At 33.8% G+C, this 10,451-nt stretch overlaps 1 protein-coding gene across 8 annotated transcripts in view; it reads left to right on the top strand.

Annotated features, from left to right (window-relative positions):
* Positions 1–10,451, top strand: part of Slc4a10 (solute carrier family 4 member 10) — a 319,554-nt gene that overhangs the window by 271,861 nt on the left and 37,242 nt on the right. For all 8 annotated transcript variants that reach the window (XM_019204974.2, XM_010606839.2, XM_010606841.3 and 5 more), the window contains 4 exons: positions 1,327–1,501; positions 2,069–2,202; positions 2,556–2,801; positions 8,468–8,573. In XM_019204974.2, coding sequence (XP_019060519.1) covers positions 1,327–1,501; positions 2,069–2,202; positions 2,556–2,801; positions 8,468–8,573 — 661 coding nt within the window. The remainder of the gene's footprint in view (positions 1–1,326; positions 1,502–2,068; positions 2,203–2,555; positions 2,802–8,467; positions 8,574–10,451) is intronic.

Here is a 10,451-nt window from a genome sequence, read left to right as displayed (position 1 = left end):
TTTGGTATCAGGGATTGAACTTGGGCCCTTGTGCTTGTGAGGCAGGCAGGCAGTGGAACCACTGAGCCAAATCTCCTGCCCAGAGCAACCATTTTTGAGATGACTCATAGGGTGCCAAATGAATACTCCTATTTATAAAATGAATAACAGAAATTTAACATTTTTGTGTGGTTCAAGTATCTTCAGCACTCTAGCAGAACTTTGAAACTCAAAGTTTTTTAATTATTAACCTTCATGTAGGAACTCAAATACTCTCTTAATTCTCTTTAATATCGCATCTATGTTCCATGGAACACAAACTTCATCAGTTAAGTGTTAAGTCTGAATATTATTATTAAATTCTCAAAGAATGGAATCACCTGTTCATTAGTGTTGTCACCTCTAATAGATTAAAAATAGTCCTCAAAATGTAAGCATCATTTCACAATAACAGCCCCAATTCCACTTTTAAGTGCTTTGGTGTAGTTTTGGAATATTCTGGAATAAATTAATTATTCCAAGTAAGGCCATTATTTTCTTGTGAGTGATGACTGTAAGAATATGCTTAGGCAGCAGTGGATTAAAATTACAATGACTGCCCTTCTAGTTTCCTAAAAATAAAAGCAATTCTGAAGCCTATTTGTCTTCTAAGAACTGCTGTTATCCATCCACAAGGTCGTTTAGAAATCTGCTTGGAGCAATATGTTGTGAGTGCTTCCCCTTCCCCCTTTTGGCAGAGATAATAGGTAACTAGAGCCATGGTTAAACATTGCTTTTTTCTCTCTAGGATGACCTTCACTGTTGGAGTGTAAAGCTAGTAAACCCTCACTTTCTACACTAAATGGAATGTACATAATTATAAAATAAGCCAATGGTTGAGAAGGGTAGGCCTGAACTTAAATGGATAGGTTGACATAGAAATGGCACAGAGATTAGAATAATCCTTGAATCTTCTTATTTGAATTTCGATTGATGAACTGTTCTGAATCTTTTTTTCTTTTTTTAATCAAAGACAATTGATTTGAAGGTGAGGAAAGGGGAGAACAGACATGGTGGAAAGCTACCCTGGATGAGTAGGGAGTATTTGAAAGTAACTCCAACTGTTCTGAATCTTGTCCAAGAGAACCTGGGATTTTTAGTTGTTGACACACATTTGATTAGGAATTGAAGTAACAGTAGTGCAAAGCCATCCCTGTAGATCACAATAATGCAAAGTATCAGGCTACAATGGGTCTCACCTCTGCTGAAGGAAAACATACTGTGACCTGGCAACAAAGCAAATGAGCATTTTGATTTATGTGTTTTTCTATTTGGGTTTCACTATTGTGTTTCCCCCCCATGTCTTAGGATTTTTGGGGGACTTATTTTAGATATCAAAAGGAAAGCTCCATTCTTCTGGAGTGACTTCAGAGATGCTTTCGGCCTGCAGTGCTTGGCGTCTTTTCTATTTCTCTACTGTGCGTGTATGTCTCCCGTCATCACATTTGGAGGACTGCTGGGAGAAGCGACTGAAGGTCGTATAGTACGTATCATGCTTCTCTCTGAAACTTAATCTGTTCTGAGACTTAGATAAATGAGCACTTACCTTTGGATACTGTATGAGGATAGATTTGATGTATAATCTGGCAGACACACCTCATATGAATTTCTTGGATGACTTAGAACTGATGATCTGGGAGTGGAATATCCCAGAACAACTAACTCTGAGTCTTATAGAGAACGTTCTAATTTGATCCTTTGACCTTTGTCCTCCTCCCCCAATTCTAGACCAGTTTAAGGCTTTAATTCTTACTTTATAAAAAGCCCATTTCCAATATATCTGAGCCATGTTTCTGTCCAGACACTAACCCTGAACATAAACTTTTTGTAAGCAACAGAGAAGAGATACAGGGAGGTGGAAAGGACACCTCCTTCCTACCATTCATTCCTGCCACCTTGAGCCCCTTTTCTACTCTATGTCTTGCCCAGGGTTGCTTGGCATTTTATAGTGAAGAAGAAAGCACATATGTGTATATTTTAAATGTTTTCTTCTTCATTACATGGCTACTTGGACAGCTCAAGTAATGGAATCTTTTGTGTCTCTACACAGAGTGCAATCGAATCTCTCTTTGGAGCATCCATGACTGGGATAGCCTATTCTCTTTTTGGTGGACAGCCTCTTACCATATTAGGCAGTACAGGACCAGTTTTGGTGTTTGAAAAAATACTGTTTAAATTTTGCAAGTAAGTTTTAAACTTTTGGCCTTTATCCCCTTTCATTTGCCTTATTCTAATCCCAACATCACTTTTGGAAGAGATAGAAGTGGCTGATTTGTCATTATTTGTTTCTCCACGGAAATGTAGGAAAAGTCAAAAATTTGTGTATATTGTTATATAATATTTATAAAAAATAAGATTCAGCTCTATGGACTGAGAAACTTCTTTTGGCTTTGTATTCGTAAATGTTTCATTTAGACAAAGGCTTGAATTTAGATTCTCAGGGGATGTGAATCAGGCTCATTTCTACTTATTTAAATCGGGGGCAAGCTATTAAATGACCTTCTTCCCACTTTTTTTTTTTCTTTTCCTACCCCTAGAGAATATGGGCTGTCATACCTATCTTTAAGAGCTAGTATTGGACTTTGGACTGCAACCCTCTGTATCATACTTGTGGCCACTGATGCAAGTTCCCTTGTCTGCTATATCACTCGGTTTACCGAAGAAGCTTTTGCTTCTCTTATTTGCATCATTTTCATTTATGAGGCCTTGGAGAAGCTGTTTGAACTCAGTGAAACATATCCAATCAACATGCATAATGATTTGGAACTGCTGACACAATACTCGTAAGCACCATTTCCCTGTTGGCTGTGGGACTTTTCTTTCCACAAACATTGCTATTGTAATAAATATCCAGAACTTACTCAGCAAAGAATGTGCCTTAAATTGATTCATGACCTATATCTTGGACTTTTGAAATTTAATAGGATTTTAGGACATCTAATCCTCCATTTGTCTGAGACTTGAGTTCTCATTATACCATTTCTGCCAAAAACATCTTTTAAAAGTTCTATTTGTCAAATATTCCCTAATTAGATTATGACCAAAGTCAATTTCAATGTGTATGGATTTTGCTTTTGCAAAATGTGTTATTTTGGTTTTCTTTTAGTGTCATTTCAACTTATTGTAATTCAAAGAAATTTAGTAATGCAGTAATGAAAATATAAGATTTCAGATTTAAAGGTTTGAGACTTTGTACTACTTTGATGTTTAAAAGTATGATAAAAGCATAAATAAAAATCACTGAATTAAAGTTTCACTTTGCTTTCAGAACTTGCAACTTCTGTTAGGAAACACAATTTTCTTGAGTTTTATTTTCAAATTCTAATATATTTTAGATATTTAATACCAATTTTTTAGCATTTGTAGTGTTACTTTACAAAATTATGTGGTTATATTTAGGAAAAGCTACTTTTCTCCTGATATTTTGCAGCTATATATTTGAATGGCATCCTAAAAAGAGTTTTATAAATTCTTTACAAATCTCTTCCAAGAACAAAATTCTAAATATAGAAATAGACAAATTCTTAAAAGGCCTGTAGTGACCTTAACAGGAATAAACTAAATGTTTAATAATAGAAGAATGAGTGAGTAAACTATTGCAGCCCTTAAAAATGTTGATCCTGAAGAGTAATATAATACCATAACATTTATTACATTATATTGCTATATAAAAAAGGTTGAAATTATTATATGCTCATAAATCATGTTGAAAGTATACATAAGAACTACTGAAAGATGCCAGGAATTTAGCTCAGTGGTTCCGCCACCTGCCTTACAAGCACAAGTTTGATCCTCAGTACCAAAAAAACAAAGAACTACTGAAAGAAATATAGCAAAAAATTCTAGTTACTGTGGTGAAAAGACTAAGAGATTTTAAAAATTTTACATTCTCTAGTATGGTTTTATTATTTTTGGAGTTCAAAATACTTTTTGAAATAAAAAAGAATAATAATTTTTTTTTTACTTTCATAGATGATTCTTTGATTGTATCCATTATATTCATACCTAATTTGTTCCACAGCCCTCTGGTGCCTAATTTAGTCAGTAAAGAGGCTTGAAAAAAATGAATCACAAACCGTTACTGTTCAGTGCACACAGGAAGGTGCTATTAATAACTACAAAGGCAAAAGGAGAGCATCTGCAACCCATGGACTAAAATTAGTAGTAATGTGAAGGGTGTTCTACCAAATTATGTTTTCTAGAAGACAGCCACAGGCTCTTCTTGTGTAAGGAAGACTGATCAACTCCATTATCCTTGAAACAAAAGCAAAGATTTCTGGATGAGTGCACTTAATTAAAATGTTTATCTAATCACTCTGTCAAAATTTATATAAACAAGATAGTTTAGAGCACTTGCTTGCAGTAAAGAGGTTATGTTTTGTTAAAAGTGTATGTATTTTAAGCCATGTGACCCACCAGCACAAGTCAAATGTACTGGCATTTTATACTGATGTTTCTTTAAAATGCAAAGGAGAAAAATGTAAGGAAGTATAAATACTATCTTATCTGTTGTCTCATGAACCTTGGACTTTCCAGTCCAGGAGCTTGTGAAATTAACTGTAGGAATGACAACAATAACCATAATAGTAACACCTAACTCCTAATGAGGAGGTGCTGGTCTAGGTGCTTTTATCTATTAACCTTTTTACCCTCATAGCTATCCTGTAAAATTGATTCTCCGCTTTACAAATAAAGAAACTGAAATTTAGAATGTTTATATACCTCACGCATGATCACTCAACTAAATGCTTGGATTTGAAAGAACTTAAAAAATTTAGTTAGACAGTCCAGTTTGTTAAGCTATAATATACATTTAAATACTTTTTGTATTAATACTTCCATCTTATTGTCAGAGTTGCCAGAAATTTTTTTTAGGTGTGATTAACAGAAGAGCTTGTCTCAAATTCATATTCCATCTCCTATATTTCCAGTTCTCCCTTTTCTTTCCTTTCCTTTTTATAGTTTGGACTGGAATACTTTGGGCTGAGTTCATCAGCATAAATAGATAGGGAATCATATTCTTCTAATTTTACACTTATTTATTTTAGAATATCTGCTTTTCATTTTTAAGAACAGAAGAGCCAAACACCCAGAAGCCCTTTTCCAGCCAACAAGGATTGATACAGTGATCTTTTTCAAACTACCTATACAAGCATGTAGCTTCTTAGAACAGTCTGCTGAGATTTCAGATATGCAGACTCAGGAAGCAGCAATGATATTTGTGCTGATAGATGTACAAAATAAATGCTTCAGGTTAAAAACATATTTTCCCAATTTGAAGAGGCTGTGAGAAATAACACACTGGACAGGAGTTGTCATGATACAAGGGCAGGGCTGCAGGCTGTTTCAGGGGTATACCTTAAAGGAGTCCTGGAATGGAGACTAGGAGGGAGACACAGTGAAATATTGATTACATCATTTGTCCTGAGTATTCTCACTTTTCTGGCTATCCTTATAGATATGGCAAAGTTACATGTAGAGGAAGTATATTATAGCTGAAAGAGCAGGGATTAGAATCCAACAGACCTGGATTCAAATCTAATTCTGTTAGTGTATAGGTTATAAAAATAGCCTCTCACATCTAGAAAATGTACAAATTAAATTACTAAGGTAGAAAACATACAATGCTTCCTTCCATGCATGTTGTATCTGTACATGTACCATATCTATATGTATATATATATATATTCCATAACTATAGAAAGTATGTATGTGCATGCATATACATACACATTTGTACATTAATGTAATCATATTTCTCCTACCAAGATGTCTTTATCCCTTGTTAGATTACTTTTGCAAAAAATCTGCTGTATTTTCTGTCATTTATATTTTAATCATCCCTTGGTACATTTGTTTGTTTGGTTCCAGGACCTCTTGCAGAACCAAAATCTGCAGATGTTAAAGATTCTTATATAAAATGGCATGGAACCTATGCATATCCTGTCATATTCTTTAAATCATTTCTATACCACTTATAATACCTGATTAAAATATACATGATATGGAAATAGTTGTCATATTCTTAAGGGAATGAGGACAAGGAATATTTTCAATGTGCAGTTGGTTGACTCTGCGGATGCAGAACCTGAGGTTATGAAGGGCCAACTGTACCATTGGTGGCCAGCCTATGGCCACTGTGATGTGCTGGGGCAGGCTGTTTGCATCACTGAAAGTTCTAAAAGGTTTGCCATCAGTGGTACAGCAAAATGAGAAGAATACTAGCACATTAGAAAAAGCACTAGTGTTCCTTTTGTACCATATCAAAGTGAAAGTTGACAAATTTATTATATTTTGTGAAAAACTGAAAAATGAATCAGAAAATAGTAGTGATAATGATCATACAGATAGCAGCCACAGTTCCAAAGATGCTTAAATGTACACTAGATGACTAATATATGTATCGTGTTACTTATTTCCTCAATAGCTTCACTACTGTCTATTACTTCATTTCTGGCATCTTTGTTGCCCTTTTTTCTTGGGTTCCTTCCTCTACTTACTGTGAAGGTCACAGCAGCTCCTTCTAGTAGTTGTATAACTCATGCCTTTAAAATCCTTGTTACTGATTTTCTCATTAGAATCATCTATCTTCATAGAGGCCAAATTCCAAGTAAATTCAGCTGACCTTTCTTAGTAAGAGCAAGAACCATGCTGTCAGTACTACTCTGCTCAAGTAAAGTTTCTTGCAATAATGGACACTCTCTATGAAATATGAAAAAGTGGTGGTAAAGGAGACTAAATTCCTGATGCAGAAGACAGAAGAGAAACTAAAGGTTAGGCAGAGAGTTTTACCAAGGAACTGTAAGGCATTTTCCTATGGAAATAATCTTAGCAATGGTGTTTAATTTCTACATTTCTATTAATAAAACTGAAAGAGCAAGATGATGAACTTCCTAGTTCATAGTTTATGTGGATTATATTGGACTCAAAGCACCATTTACAAAATGTTTCAGTAAGAAAAAACTTTCTGAAGGGCAGCAGAGCAAGCTTATGAATAAATTTTTGGAAAACAAACAAAATTGAGGATAATGTCTAAGGCCATCAAATTTGTTGGTTTTATTTGCTTGTATTTCCTTCTCAATAATTTATAAAGTTGTAAATAACATTTGATCTAAAGTTCTGTTTTCTATTGCATAAAAGTAACACTGTTCCCAAGTTTTTCATCTTCTAGCTACTTCCACCCCAATCCAACATTTATTGTGCAATTATATGTAATAGGTATTTAAAACAATTGTGTATTGAATGTTTGATTTTAAATAGAATTATAACTCATCGCAAAGAATTATATCCCATGATATCTAGGATTCTCATTTCAACTTAACTCTAATTTTGAATTATATAACAAAGTTACAAATGATCTTTAGAACACTAATTTAGTATCTCCTTTCAATTTAATTGATATGGTTTTACAACATTAATTACAGAAAGTAGACATTATAAAAATAGATTTAGATGCTACATTGATTAGGTTTTCTGTCATTGAGACAAAACTCCTGACATATACATCTTTAAAGAGAAGAGGTTTAATAAGTCACACAGGTATAAATACCAAAGTTTCTGTGGTGTGAAAAACTATAATAGTTCATAAGATCCTAATGAGATAATTGACAATGTGAAATAGGAAGAAAAGGGCTAAAGGTGTAGGGAAAATAGGAAGGGTGGGGGAAAGGTAATAACAGAAAAGAAAAAATATGAGAAAATGGAAATAAAGTGTTTGTAAATGGGGAGGGTAGGAGGGGGTGAAGGGAGGGCAGAGACAAGGGGAAAATATGAGAACCAAGACCTGTCATGCAGAGGTACAAGATCCCAATAATGAATGGAACTGTACTGTATACCTAAAACATACCAATAAACTCAATTAAAAAAAAAGAGAAGAGGTTTATTTGTCTTATGGTTTCAGTGGGTTCAGTCCATGGTTGATTAGCCCAAGGGATGAAGTGGCGTGGTGGAAGGTCATGGTGGAGGAAAGCAACTCAACCTTATAGCAGCCAGGAAGCAAAGAGAGAAGGGAGAACCTGGGTATACCTTTCTGGGTCATGTGGCTCACTTCCTCCAAATATGCCTTAATAGCACATTCAGCTAGGAAACCATCCATGAATTAATCTATAATAAGTATAGTGCTCCCATGATCCGATCACCTTTGGAAAGCTCCACTTCTGAACACATGAAAGTCAGAGGACATTTTAGATGTCGACTATTACAGACACAACATTTTTCTACTTGACTTATACTTCGTTGTCAAGTGGCTATCATAAGAACCTCTTATTCCAGGAAACACTGTAGAGTGGTCCAGCATCCCAGCCATATATCCACCTTAATTTGTGATGATCTGTACTAGGTGGCTTGACTACTTGTCTGTCAATGGAGGGATGCTGTTATTATATAAGTGTTCTTGGTATAGTGATAAAAAGTGACTTATTTTATAAAAGACATTATTTTTCTCTTTCAGATGTAACTGTGTCGAGCCCCATAATCCCAGCAATGATACACTGAAGGAATGGAGGGAGTCCAATATTTCTGCCTCTGACATAATTTGGGAGAACCTAACTGTGTCGGTAAGACATTGAAAAATAAGTCATATATTGATACATTTACTCTAAAAAATTTTCCTGACATTTTAAAGTATAGCCATGAAGGTAAATTTTTTGAATATATATATATATATATATATCATTATGAAAGATATATATATATATATCATTATGAAAGATATCTCAATTTTAATTTTAAATTCCTTTTCAGGTGTCCACATTAGTAAACTGGGACTTCTATTCATTATCAAATGAAAAAAATTTCTAGTAGTTTACATACCCAAATTTTTCTGAAAGCACAGATTAACAGAAAGATAAGGTTGATATGAACTGAAGGTAATTAAATATGAATGATATTGACCTACACTATGGCAGTAATTTCTGCCCTGCTTTACCCTGAGACTACTCCAGCTGTTTTTGCTATGCTGAGGACAAGAGGTTGTTCTTAATATTTTATTGTATATACTAAATAATTTGAACAAATAAAAATCACCTTTATTCAACAAAACTTCGACACTTTTCTTAGTAGAGCTTTCCTGATTCCATTTTCTTTATATCTTTCTTTTAAGAAAAGGGATAGGAACATATTTTTCCCCAAAGCAGTTAAATTCTGTACTTTGTTTTATTTTCTTAGGCTTTTTTTCTATGCAATTTCTTTCTTTTCACAGCTGCATTTCCCTATTCTTTCTGACCTATTATACTATTCGTGCATGTCTTTTCACATCTGTATATGCATATATGCATCCTTCTGCTCAAGGAAATCTTGTTCTCTGAAAAACTGAAAGTATTCTTCTGTAATAAATATTAAAATATCTGAGTAGCCCTTATTTATTTCCTATTATATTACCCAGTTGCAAACATTAAAGTCTAAAGTTTCTGCCACTTTCTCTACCTATGTAAGCTCATATTTTATTATAGCCATGAGCACAAAGCCATAAGAATTCTAGTTCATTTGATCAGACACATACTACTTTATTAAGTGGGCCAGTTAATGAACCATAGAAACCTTTTTATTGTTGTACAGGTACTATAAAACTCTAAGCATGATTCATATAAAAGTATATGACCTTTTCCCATTATCTCAATTTTCTGTTAAATGTGTTTTTTCAGAATCAAAGTTGACTTTCTTATTCTCTGTTCAAAATTTTATCTTGACCTATTTTTATTCTTCTAACCCTGGTCATTTTCTCTAGAATAAAAAGATTTCATTTACTCTTGTTTTCTGCTGTTATTGTCAATATGTATCTTTCCATTTTTCCTTAAAAAATAACATTGTCAAGCTGTTCTAACTCATTTTAAGGCATTTAAATTGAGCAGTAGAAGGGATGATGAGCTGAAATAGAAAGAATGATACAATTACTCAGAAGTTACACATGAGACATCCAGTCCTGGGTCCTCTATCTCTATTGCCCTTTCATAAAGTTTGGTATGTTTGAAGAGTCCCTTGCATGTGTCCCTTATCTCAATGTCCCTTCAAGAGGAGACTCTAAATAATCTCCTCTGAGTAATTTAACATAATAATTATATATTTTATATTCTTTGAAAAATCCAGTGCTATATACTAAAATTCACTCTATGTGTTAATAAGTCCTGAATAATAATGTTATAAAAGACAGCCTTACAGCACATTTGATCTGTCTAAACCTGAATTAATTTTTGATAACAGAAGTTTTGAGATCAGGTGGAATATGGTAAAACAAAATTTGCAGTCAAAGCAAATGTAGCACTTGGAGTTTTGGTTTCTTTTATTTTTAAAAGTTCTCTACTAGGTTTTAACATTCTGGCAGAAATTTTCATATTATTTTTCATTACTTAAAAACAGTTTTTGCAATGAATAATTGCTAATCTTGAGCAAAAATAGCTTTTTTTCCACACAGGGAATGCTACATAATGAACAAAAGT

The sequence above is a fragment of the Fukomys damarensis genome, unplaced genomic scaffold (assembly GCF_012274545.1).
Source record: "Fukomys damarensis isolate Sample0158 unplaced genomic scaffold, DMR_v1.0_HiC HiC_scaffold_26, whole genome shotgun sequence".
Taxonomy (NCBI): domain Eukaryota; kingdom Metazoa; phylum Chordata; class Mammalia; order Rodentia; family Bathyergidae; genus Fukomys; species Fukomys damarensis.
The sequence above is the reverse complement of the archived record's forward strand: the minus strand, read 5'-3'. Positions and strand labels throughout refer to the sequence as shown.